Source organism: Sphaerodactylus townsendi, linkage group LG06 (assembly GCF_021028975.2).
Source record: "Sphaerodactylus townsendi isolate TG3544 linkage group LG06, MPM_Stown_v2.3, whole genome shotgun sequence".
In the NCBI taxonomy this organism is placed as follows: Eukaryota; Metazoa; Chordata; class Lepidosauria; order Squamata; family Sphaerodactylidae; genus Sphaerodactylus; species Sphaerodactylus townsendi.
This window is the reverse complement of record NC_059430.1, coordinates 129,730,341-129,742,976: the sequence shown is the minus strand read 5'-3', so window position 1 is coordinate 129,742,976 and position 12,636 is coordinate 129,730,341. Positions and strand designations below refer to the sequence as shown.

Sequence of the window (12,636 nt, the reverse complement as noted above, 5' to 3'; positions counted from 1 at the left end):
CAACCTAGCAGATGTTCCGGTTTGGGAATCTGTTTACGGTTTGTTTTGTTTTCTGGGCTCCACCGCATTCTGATCCATGAGTCAGCCTTATCTCATCATATTACCCACTGTTCCTTCCAGTGGTGGGATCCAAAAATTTTATTAACAGGTTCCCATAGTGGTGGGATTCAAACTGTGTTGTAGTGCCAATGGGGCTGGGCTGGGCATGACAGGGGCGTGGCGGGCATTTCTGGGTGGGGCTGTGGCAAGGATGCAGCGCTGTGCGATCGCCGGGTGGGAAGCGAATGCATGCTGGGTGCAGGCTGCCACGCGCCCGGTGCACCTCCTGCTAGACTCGCGTCAAGTTCTGCAGCTACTGCTGGGAAGGGAGGGGGGCATAACTAAGGCAAAATCGCATTGGCAAAATCACCCTTGGCCCCTCTGGCACACACAAATGGTGGTAACCTATTCTCAGGAACCTGAACCTGCTGGATCCACCTCTGGTTCCTTCCCATCCCTTCACTAGCTTGTACATGGTAACCTGGCTGGGTGGGGCAGGTTTGTGGAAGTAACCTCACCTGGGTACATTACTATAGGTTCACTTTCCAAAGCAGCCATTTCTCCAGGAGAGCTAATCTCTGTTGTGTGGAGATTAATTGAAATTAGGGTTGCCAGCTCTGTGTTGCGAAATAACTGGAGATTTTGGTGGTGGGGCCTGGAGTGAGGGAAGATTTCAATGGGAATTATAATCAGTGAATTTGGGATCCAAAGGGGCCTAATAACAGGTTCCCATGGTGGTGGGATTCAACTGTGGCGTAGGCGCCGATGGGGCTGGGGCCGGGGCATGGCCAGAGGCGTGGCCGGGCATTCCAGGGACGGGGCTGTGGCTGTCATGACAGATCTATCAGTGGCAGGGCCGCTTGGCAGCTGCACTGGTCGCAGGTGGGAGGAAACAAATGCGGCGCACTTGGTATGAGCTGCCATGTAGCAGTGCCTCTCTTCTAGACTGCTTCAAGTTCTGTGGCGGTACTGGCACAGGGAGGAGGCGTGCTAAGGCCAAAATCCCGCGTGGCAAAATCACCAATTAGTAACCCCCTCTTGGCTGCATGAAATAATTAGTAACCTACTCGGGGAACCTGTGAGAACCTGCTGGATCCCACCTCTGGGTATCAATGCCATAGAATCCATCTTCAATGCCTCCATTTTCTCAGGTGAACTGATCTCTGTTCCCTGGAGATCAGTTGTAATCTCAAGAGATTCTTAGCCTCCACCTGGATGTTTGTGACTGGAGAACAGCAGCACAGAGATAACCACAGTCCAACTTGAACTGTATAAACGATTTGATTATGGGATATATTTGATGACTATTGAAAATGCTATGAGCCTTTGAAGATTTTGTTGGCCAGAGTTCTGTCAACTCATTTTGTGGGTTTTCAAGAATACTTTAGAATCTCTTGGCGTGTATGAAGGATTCTAAATGATAGCCCGTATAATGATGTGGCGGCGGGGCATGAGGTGGCGAACTTGCTTTGGCACTCCAGATGGTATGGACTTCAATTCCCATCAGCCCTGCCAGCATGGCCAATTAGCCATGCTGGCGAGACTGATAAGTATGATCCATCGGAGAGTGTAGTGCCACTAATATAACGATGCGGATGTTGTTCACATTGCTGACTTGGCAAGAAGCTGCATTGAAATGCCAACTGCAGTCTTTTTTTGACTGCTAGTCATTGCCACAATGCAAATGGGCATGCTGAGGAAAAGCGCCAGTCAGTTTTTCTTCAACACAATTCCCTGCGGACAATTTGGCTTCCTCTGCAGTCCAAGCATGGGTGCACTCTAGAGCGAGGTCTACTTACGCAACCTGCGGCTCTCCAGATGTTCATGGACTACAAATCCCATCAGCCCTGGCAGTCCATGAACATCTGGAGGGCTGAAAACTTGACACCCTCCTCTTTGGCATCAGATCCTGCTTAAACTACCTGAGCACTGCCTTCCCCTGGCTCCACCCCAAATCTCCAACATTTCCTCCTGCAAAGGGTAAAATCCTAATTTTCTAGGGGGGATGTTTGCGGGTCTGGTGCACACAAAGACACCTAGGCTTTTGCTGTCCTCCTTTCCCCTTTTTTAAACTCCACCACGTGCAGTGGAGAAAAATTGCATTCTTCTCTATATCACACGACTGGTACACCAGTCCCTCCCACCTTATGTTCCCCATGGCAACTACATCTCAGCGTCCGCTCCTGATTGGTCCGTCGTTGGCACGTGGTCAGGAGGCGCTGCGACATGGGCCGGCGGCCGCGCGGTGTCATGTGACCTCCCAACATGGCGGCGCCCATGCGGCTCTCCTGGCACCTGGGGCGGCAATGGTGGGCCCGGCCGCTGGCGAGGACGGAGAGCCGCCGCGCCGCCGCTGGGAAGAGCCGGCTGTACGAACAGGTGCAGAACGGCTGGACGGCGCGGCCGCCTGGACATGGAAGGCGCTGGTAGCGGCCGGAGGAGGCCGAGCGGGAGCTGGAGAGGCGGAAGGGGCCCCTGGCGCCCGGCGACCTGCGCCAGATTGTAAGCGGCCCCGGCGGGGCGGCGAGTGGTTTGGGGTGGAGGCTGGATTCGTGCTGCGCCTGACTGATCGCAGTGCGTTCCTGGTCTGCTGTGTTTGTTAGAAAATATATTGCTGAAGGTTGTATCCGATTGATTGAGATGCATTCCTGACTCAACGTAATTGCAGCAAAATATATGTAACCAGCCAGCTATATGTTACCGCTGCTGTACTGGGACATTCTTTCCTTGATCTTTTATGGCTTCACACATTAAGAAGAAGAAGAGGAAGAAGAGGAGTTTGGATTTATATCCCCTTCTCTCCCTGTAGGAGACTCAAAGGGGCCTGACAATTTCATGCCCTTCCCCACTGGCATAATACCCGGTATTGGGCAAGGTGAACTACCAGGAGCATCACCTTAAGGAGGCGGAAACATCAAAATGCTGGAGTTCGTTTTAGAATTGTTATTTTAGTAGTTTCCATTTTTGGCCTGCAGGAGGTGCAGATTTTAAACTAAGCGGCACCACAATTTCAGCGGCTATCATCAGGGAGACTGTACTGCTATGCTACCTCCCAAGTTTGGTGAGGTTTGGTTCAGGAGTCCCAAAGTTTATGGACTCCCCAAAGGGGTCTTATCCCCATTTCCCAATGGCTAATAGGAGATAGGGCTACAGTTTTGAGGTCCATAACTTTGGCCCCTGAACCAAACTGCACAAAGTTGGGGGAGATAGAACGATCTCCTGATGAGAACTGGATTTGGTTCAATGCTTTCAAATGTGCCCCAGCCTGCAACCCCATTGACAACAATGCAGAAAACTCAATGAAGTACAGAACAAAGATTCTTGGGCAAAATTTCTAGGATGTTCTTGCAGGGGAGGGACATTCTTGGACGTATCAGCACCAAAATTTCAGGGTATCATCTGGGGACTGTCATGGTGGCACCCCAAGGTTTGAGATGCAGTTGGTATCTGAAATGTTGGTGCTGATATGTCACAAAAATGCACCCCCTGCAGGCACCAGTGTCCTGGTGCAAAAAAAGGGTTGGTGGTCGTGGTGGGTGGCTGCCCATGGGGGGGGGTGGGGGGGGGGCATCCAACTCAGGTTTGCCCAGGGCTACAGTTTGCCCAGGGCTGCCTCGTTACGCTTAAAACTTAAGTTTCACCAAATATGGGAATGGGCAAGGTGTGGTAAAAGGTGGGATGAGATGACCAGGTCCTGGCACCTTCTTAGGCTCATCAGAAGACAAGGAGGGATGTTTGTAAGAGGGTATAAATTATGGCTACGCAAGCAGCTTGGCCTTTAGACCTCCTCCCTGCTGCTAACAGAGGAGGCTCCTCTTCTCTTTCAGCAAGAATTGAAGAAACAATACATCTCTGAACACTGAAGAAGCTTTTGGATGGTTATTGCTCTGTGGACAGGGCCTTTGCCCTGTGCCTATCACTCCTGACACTCTTGGTCCCATGGATGTTTCCATTGTCCTGTGGAGGCAAGGATGTTTCCATTGTCCTGTGGAGGCAAGAGACCAGATGGCTTTGTCTCTATCTGTCGCCGACTTTGGGGCACCTAAGCTCCAGAACACTTCTTTCTCACAATCTTTGGGAAAACGGGAAAGCGGGGGGGGGGTTAACTTCTGTATAAAGGGTTAGCAAAAGCCATGTCCAGCATAACTGGCTTTTACCAGCTGGGTGCTTCGTTGCCTATCAATAACCACTACTGATCAACAAGACAGAGTTCATTTATAGTTTCAGGGCTTCGAGACCTAACAAGCATACAGAACGTAGCTGGCAAAAATGTCCCTGCCAAGACTTACATCCCCCCAGTCACTCATTCATGTATTTAGAGTAAGGTAGAAATGTCTTGACATCTTCTTCTTTATGATATGGGGGTTCAGTTTTAGGGAAATGGGTTGCCAAGAGAGCGATTGGCGTGGGAGGTTAAGAGCTCATGTGTATCTAATCTGGAGGAACTGGGTTTGATTCCCCAGCTCTGCCACCGCAGAATTCAGATTAGCCTGTGCACTCCATGCCAGCTGGGTGACCTTGGGCTAGTCATCTTCTCGGGCTCTCTCGGCCCACCTACCTCACAGGGTGTTTGTTGTGAGGGGGGGATTGTAAGGCAAAGAGGTGTCAGCCCTTTGAGTCTCCTGCAGGAGAGAGAAGGGGGGGATATAAATCCAAACTCTTCTTCTTCTTCAAAGAGGTATGTGAGTGAAAAGGTTGGCAGCTGCTGCTCCAAGAAAAGCCAGATCTCAGAAGCTAGCTGAGCAGTCAACCCTCCTTAGTGTTTGGGTGGGCAACCTCAGGCTTCATAGCTTGGGGGACACAGCCCACCAGAGCATTTGGGGGTACATGAAAAAAAATTACACACTGGGCGTAGAGGTGAAAAGCAGTGGAATCCGGAGAACCAGGTTTTTTAAATAAAGTTTATTAAGATTTCTAATTACAGTTGTTTAAAACAAGAAAACGAACTTAGATAGAATTCTAATAAGATTAGGCATAGCCGGAGCTCAACAGCGGGCTCATAGCAATGAGGTTTTAAGATCTCCTCTGCATATTTCAGCCGGAAAAGGGGTTTTAGCTATCTACAGTATACTGATAGCACTATTCATTTTAGGAGCTTGAAAATCTCCCAATTAGGGAAAACAGTGAATTACAGCGGCATCGCGATATCTACCTCCTGCTGTGCCCCTCGCTTCTCGCCTCCATGCGCCTGCCGCCGTCTTCACCTTCTTCTGATGCTGGCGGTGTCTCGGACTTTGCTAAGCACTTGGACTCCTTGTCAATAAGGTGTTACCATCAAAGAAGGTGAGTGGCGGAGACCTCTCGGACCTTTAGCTTTCTGTGCCTTTTGCCTTCATGGAACAGTCCGCCCTCGCCGGCTGATGTCGGCTAGCCATTTCCTGCTCATAATACATTTCTCCGTCCTACTTGATGGCGCCCAGCCTTCGCCCCCCAGCAAAGGCCGCGAATTAGAAGTCAGTGGCGAATACTGCAAGGAGGTTGTGGCAGAAACCCTAGCTGGGCACAAAGGCGTGGATTTGGGCGTTTGGCGAAGGGCTGGGAACAGTGTGGAGAACGGACCGGGTGTTTAAAGGCGAGGGAGAACCATCTTCTGTGAGGCGGCAAGCAACATACACAGAAAAAAAATACATCTTGAGACTCCGGTCGGAGAATTGGCGGGATCAGGGATTTCCCTTCAGAGTTGGGGGGTGGAGTCGGTGGCAGAGGCGTTACCTTGGTTTTAATCCGGAGTTTTGGTGAAGTCCTCCTCCTCCTCAGTACCTGAGACTGGAGACCAAGATTTCACCAATGGCAGGGCCGGTGATGAAGGAGAGAACCCGAGGAGACTGTGTTCAAGGAGATGTACTATTGGTAAGGAGTCTTTTGGCAGCTACTATAATATAATTACTAACTATTTTATGGTTCAATCCTGAAGGGTTGGAAACTGGTGAGTGGCAGAAAGCTTCCACCCGATGATGAATATGATCTAGTGCCATCTCCTGGTTATCGTGGCCACTGGCCATGCCCTCGAAGCCCTTAACCTTCATTCCCAAAGACCAGCTTGTTGTGTAGCCGCTTTGTAGATTCCATCAACAGCCCATTGGTGAGGAAGCTCTGGGTAACTGTATAGCGGACATCTGGACATATTTCGCTTTGCACCTAATCATACGAAACTACCATTTGTAATTCTGTATAGCTACTATTGCTATTATATAAAAACTGTTGATTATAGGATTGTAGTAGGTTAGCATTAGAATAGTAAATGGGGTTAATTATTAGTATATTTGTATTGGCTTGCCTGTTGTATTGTGTAGTGTTAGTGTAAATAGACTAGCTAGTGGTGGCAAGCTGAGTCCACCTACGGTGGAAGTTGTTGCGGGGTTGGGTTAGGAGGGACAGCCGGGGATGAGGGCAGCACCTTTCCTGGGAATGGGGATCCCAGTGTTAATGGGGGGGCCAATGAGGGCAAGTGGCCCGGTGGCCGGCCATATGAGAGAAGGTGGGCCGAGAGATAATGATTTATGCTCGTTCACTTTCTGACCTCGACCTATCCCAGGGGCCGAAGAGTAGCTGGAGTTCGAAGACACCCTGCTTAGTCTTTTTAGTGTTGATAAATGCCGGTCGCAAACAATAAGACCGCTGTTCTCGGGACTTTCTTGGAGTTCAACAGATGGACCCTGCTTGTGTCACGGGAAACCTGGGTCGCGGCGAGAGACTGTAAGCAGGTGAGATCAGCCCCAGGTTTACAGAATTGCCTCCCACCCGTCGAACACAGGGCGGTGGCGTGGCATTGTTAGTCGAGATACCATCCTTTAGGGGATATCATCCCTGGATCATTGGTATGGAGTGGTGTCGGCCTGGGTGGTTGGCATTGGAGGTTGGCTGTTCTCCTGGTGTACCCGATTAAGCCTGGCGCCCCAGAGGCGGCCTGCAGCGACTGCTGGAAGTGGTGATGGCAGACTGGTGGTTGAGGTACCCCAGAATTATTGTTCTGGGGAGGACTGCCGCGTCCATCGTACCACGCCCTCATGCCGCGATGGCCCTGCGGACCTGAGTGGTGTCATCCATGGCGGCGCTGGGCCTCTCCTGGTAAATTCTGGCCCCACTCCACCCGAGGCGGTCACACACTGGATTTGGTCTTTGGGTCGGAGTGTTGATGTGGTCATATCCTCTACTGACAGAGTGCGTAGTCGCGACCACTATGCCCTGAAGGCTCCGGATGAGCATGCGCAACACCCGTCTGACGGCGTATTTATGCACAGCCAGCGGGCTATGGATCTGATGGATTCCTGAATGCTCTCACGGGATCCTGAACCCACCCGGCACTCGATGGCCTAGTAGCGGACTGGAATGCCCGCCTTTCAGATGCCATCGAGATTATTGCTCCCCGGCGGCCCTCTTGACTGGCTCACCGGCTGGCTCGTGAATACGGAGGAGCTGTTTGAAGTGGGAGCTTAGGCGGCTAGGCGAGTGTGGAGAAGTCGTGGCCGAACTCGCGAAGACATCTTATGGGGCGGCTTATGAGAAGGCCTATGAGATGGCGGTGAAGAAAGGAGGAGCAAAGAAGTTTTCTTCTCCTCCTGCTTCGCGTCTGCTAGCTCTCGCCGAGCTGTAACTGTTTAGCATCATTGATCCCTTACCTCTTTATCAGAGGTTCAAAATGATCAATTGGCCATTATGGCGCAGCGAGGCTTTTATAGGCTATTTGCAGATAAATGGCATTAAACTCCGCCAGGACCTTCCTGCCACCTTGGGGGGCAATTAGCGAATGGAGGCTCCCTTGCGTCTTCTGGCCCTTGCATGGCCCAGTTTTCCCTGCTCTCTGGCGATGTTGACAGAGCCCCTAGCTGCTGTTAGACCTACACCATGCTCTGGATCCATTGCCCCTCTGGCTTATTAAAGCATAGCCGGAGGAGTTACGACCCCACCTGTTAGCTATTATCCAATTGCTCCCTTGAGCAGGGAGTTTGTCGAATTAGGTTGAGAACGTGGTCGCCCACTCTTAAAAGGCCGTCGTTAGATCCTAGTGATCCGGCCAATTACGCCCGTTCCAGAGATCGCCGTTTCTGGGGAAGGTAATTGAAATGGCTGGAGCAGCTTCAGGGATTTCTGGAGGGCGCATCGGCCTTTGATCCCCTTCCAGTCGGCTTCGTGCTGGGCATGGAGACGAGGAGACTGTTCTCAAGTAAGCTATCACAGATCGCTCCATTATGCGAAAGCTTGACCAAAGCGGATCGGCTGCTGGTGCTATTGGATCTCACCGCTGGCGTTCCCGATGTAGTGGAAACCGACCTTTTGACCCACCGCCTGGCGTTTCGGGGAGTCGCGAATTGCTGTCCTTCAATGGATTGCCTCGTTTCTCCGGGACGGAGTCAGCACAAAGTGTGGTCGCGGGGACGAGCTTCGCCAGTGCCATTTCATTCGCGGCGTGCCTCAGCAGGGAGGCGTTGTTGTCCCAGCTGTTATTTAACATCTATATCGACCCCTTGCTCAGCTGAATGCGGGCTTTGGGCTGGAGTGCCATCGAAATGCGCTGATGATACCAGCTCATTCTGTCGATGGAGGGCAGAGCGCCCGCCCTGCAGCTCTACAGCATTGTTTTGGAAGGCCCGGTTGCTGGTTAGTTGATGCAAAACGGGATTAAAACTGAATCCAGCGAAAACGAAGTCAGCTGCCGTCGCAGAAGCGGAGGTTTTCCAGCCGCGCCCGGTGTGGGAGGGCCTTATTAGCACCGGGCCCCTCAGTTAAGCAGCCTGGGGTCCCACCTAGATTAAATCTCTTTCTATGGGGCCAAATTGGCCCATGTAACCCACGGTTGCGTTTGCCATCTTAAAAGCTGAGCCGGCGGCTGGCCTCCTCTCCGGGCCGGATCTGGCCACAGTGATTCATGCAGCGGTCACCTCCAGATTAGACTATTGCCTTTCGCTCTCTGGCGGGCCTGCCACCCTTGAGGCTGATCGAGGAAGCTGAAACTGGTCCAGCATCGCGGCGGCTCGTCTCTGCTCCGCGGGTGGTGCAGCAGAGATCATATCACACCCGTGTTGCACGCCTGCACTGGCTCAGTTGAATTCGAGTGCGTCTTCAAAGGTATTGGGTGTTAGCCTTTAAGGCCTTCACCTGGCGGTCTCTGGGACCCTCGTACCTTAGGGACCGTCTGGCCCCATATGTCCCACGTCGATCTCTGCGTTAGGCCGGAGGCCAACCTACTGGAGATCCCTGCCCCTCTGTATTGATGCGGCTGGCCTCCACCAGGGCCAGGGCTTTCACGGCCCTGGCCCTGCCTCAGTGGAGATGCTCTTCCTCCATTTCGTAGGGCCCCTCTTGGGGACCTGCAAAGTTCCGCAGGGCCTGTAAATGAGAGTTATTCCGGAGGCTTTTGGGGAGGCCGACAACGATGAATGCCCATTAATAACAGCTAGGGCCGGCTGTTCCCCTCTTAGGGCGGGGGGAGCTATCAGCTGTCGCCATCTGTTTTAATTGTTTTGGCTGGCTTTAAGTGAGTTGCTTTTAACTATTATGAAGTTTTAGTATTTTATTTTGTTATTCACTTGCTGTATTATGATGTGAACCGCCCTGAGCCCCCTGGGGGAGGGCGGTATAAAAGTGAAACAAACAAACAAATAAATAAATAAATAAATACATAACACATTTCGGTTAATAATTAAGTAATTATACATATCACATCCTGTCTTTCTATTGATTATCTTCATTACAATTTAGATAAAATGCAGTGGCAAACTTTATCTCCGTAATGCCATATAGTTCTAACCATCAACATGTTAGAAAGAAAGAAAAACCTCAGCAACTTTGATTCTTTTTAACTAATTGCTTTGTTTCCAAAGAAAAACTAAATGTGGTATGACATTAGCGAAATAAAACCTTTTACAGAAGTTCTCACTCCTTTCCCTATAGCTGTCTATATAATATATCATTTTATATTTTAAACAAAATTTATAGTTTATAAAATTGTATAAATGGTTTCCATATTTCTTCAAATCTTTCAGTATTATCTTTCAGCCTCCAGGTTAACTGATCAAGACTCATTATTTCCTGCAGTTTGTCTTCCCAATTTCTCACTGTTGGCACCTCTTTCTTTTTCCATCGTTTAGCAATTTCAATTCTAGCAGCCGTTATCATATAAAGAAAACCAGTTTTGATTCCCCACTCCTCCATTTGAGCAGCGGACTCTTATCTGGTGAACTGGACTTGTTTCCCTGCTCCTGCACATGAAGTCTGCTGTGTACCTCCCACTGCCCCAGACCAGAAAATAGCTCTCTTAGAAGATCTCGTGGGAAGGTTGTTTCAAAGAAACAAAGTTTGGGAAAGTGAAAGTAGAAGAAGCAGAGAGTTTAGTTTATGTCCTTTCTCTGCAGGAGACTCAAAGGGCTTACAATCCTCAACCGCGCTCCCCTCACAACAAACACCCTGTGAGGTAGGTGGGGCTGAGAGAGCTCCGAGAAGCTGTGACTAGCCCAAGGTCACCCAGCTGGTGTGTGTGGGAGTGCTTGAGGCCTAATCCGTTCCCCAGATAAGCTTCCACAGTTCGAAGTGGCAGAGCTGGGAATCAAGCCGGATTCCTCTTGAATTAGATGCAGGCTCTCATAACCTCCTACGCCACTGCTGCTCCTGTAAGCAGCCTGAGATCAGTCAGAGCGACCCCAGATGCCACCATCCCCTGCTCCCACCTGGAGATTCATGGCAATACCGAACACTCGGGTCTTGACACTGATATCCTCCTGCTGTCCTTCAGCTGTTTTTTTTTCTAGGTCCAACTCATCCCATTTCTTCAACCTTTCCTCATGGGATGTGTATCCCAGACCACCACTACGACCCCTCATCTGAACCTGCTTCAGTTGGTCAACCAACTTTCTAACCAGCATGGTGTAGTGGTTAAGGGTGATGGACTCTAATCTGGGTTTGACTCCCTGCTCCTCCACATGAAGGCTGCTGGGTGACCTTGGGCCACTCACAGTTCTCTCAGAACTCTCTCAGGCCACTTGCCTCACAAGGGGCTCTTGTAGGGGGTGGGAAGGGAAAGTGATTGTAAGCTGTTTTGAGACTCTTTAGAGTAGAGAAAGGGCAGATTTTAAAAACAAACTCTTTGTCATTTTAAAGTTTGGTACCTTAAACTCCTCTAGATTCGGTTTGTTAATTCACAGCAGAGTAGCACTGTTTCTTTTGTAACCGACACTGTCACCTTCTGTTAAAGCCCACAAGTAGCATTCGCTCTTTGCAGTAACATCTCATTGGTGCTGTGCTGGTTTTGGGGCTGTATGGCCATGTTCTAGCAGCATTCTCTCCTGACGTTTCGCCTGCATCTGTGGCTGGCATCTTCAGAGGATCTGATGCCAAAGAGGAGGGTGTCAAGTTCTGGCCCTCCAGATGTTCATGGACTGCACTGCGATTTGTAGCCCATGAACATCTGGAGAGCCGCAGGTTGCAGACCCCTGCTCTAGATCCTCTGAAGATGCCAGCCACAGATGCAGGCGAAACATCAGGAAAGATACGGCGGCGACCATACAGCCCGGAAACCACACAGCACCCCAGTGATTCCGGCCATGAAAGCCTTCGACAATACAACATCTCTATTTATTAAAGTTGTATACCCCACCTTTCCTCTTGGCTCAAGGTGGCCCATTTTGGTTGGTTTATTTAAAATACCCACTTTTGAAGCTCACTTTCTTCACCCCTGTCCAGCTCACAATTCTTTGCTTTTTTCAATGACCCCTTGCCAGCTTGCTACTTGGAAGAGGCTTTCTGAGGTACAAGAGGAGATCACAAAAGTTGAAGCTGAGAAAGAGGAAGTGGCCAGAAGTGTACAGAAACTTGTGGTGAGTTTGCTGTTGTAGAAGAACCCCACTGGAAAGCTCATACAAATAGAAAAAATTGCAACTCTTCTGAAACTGTGGGCACATCCCTTTCCCTGATACTTGGTTTAGAATTTCTCTGCTATCACGTGGCATCTTTTTAAAAATTTTGTTAGTATTTCTCTGCATCATAAATTTTGCAAAATTGTGACTCATAAGAACATAAGAACAAGCCAGCTGGATCAGACCAGAGTCCACCTAGTCCAGCTCTGCTACTCGCAGTGGCCCACCAGGTGCCTTTGGGAGCTCACCTGCAGGAGGTGAAAGCAATGGCCGCCTGCTGCTGCTGCTCCGGAGCACCTGGTCTGTAGGAGGAGATCAGGAGGATCCAAGATTGGTGACCATAGATGGAGCTTCTCCTCCCTGGGAAAATCTGTCAAACCCCGCTTTAAAGAAGCTATCAGGTGAGTGGCCCATCACCACCTCCTGTGGCAACATTTTCCAAGCGCCAATCTGCGTTGGAAGTGAAGAAGTGTTTCAGCACGGGTTGTCCTAATTCTTCCCCAACACCATTTTCAATGAATGCCCCTGGTTTCCTGAAATATTGTGAGAAGAGAAGCATTTCTTTCTGCTAGAGCATTTTTCTACCCCATGCATAATTTATAGACTTCAATCATATCCCCCTCAGACCTCTCCAAACTAAAGAGTCCCAAACGCTGCAGCCTCTCCTCATAAGGAAGGTGCTCATATCCTTATTTCTCTGCATCATAAATGTTGCAAAACTGTGACTCGAGAAACTGCCTACCGCATT

General features: G+C 50.1%; 1 protein-coding gene across 1 annotated transcript in view; it reads left to right on the top strand.

Annotated features, from left to right (window-relative positions):
- Nucleotides 1-2,304: 2,304 nt before the first annotated feature.
- Nucleotides 2,305-12,636, top strand: part of SARS2 (seryl-tRNA synthetase 2, mitochondrial) — a 60,408-nt gene continuing 50,076 nt past the window's right edge. The window contains exons 1-3 of the mRNA XM_048501739.1: nt 2,305-2,418; nt 2,470-2,541; nt 11,754-11,849. Of these exons, the coding sequence (XP_048357696.1) occupies nt 2,305-2,418; nt 2,470-2,541; nt 11,754-11,849 (282 nt within the window). The remainder of the gene's footprint in view (nt 2,419-2,469; nt 2,542-11,753; nt 11,850-12,636) is intronic.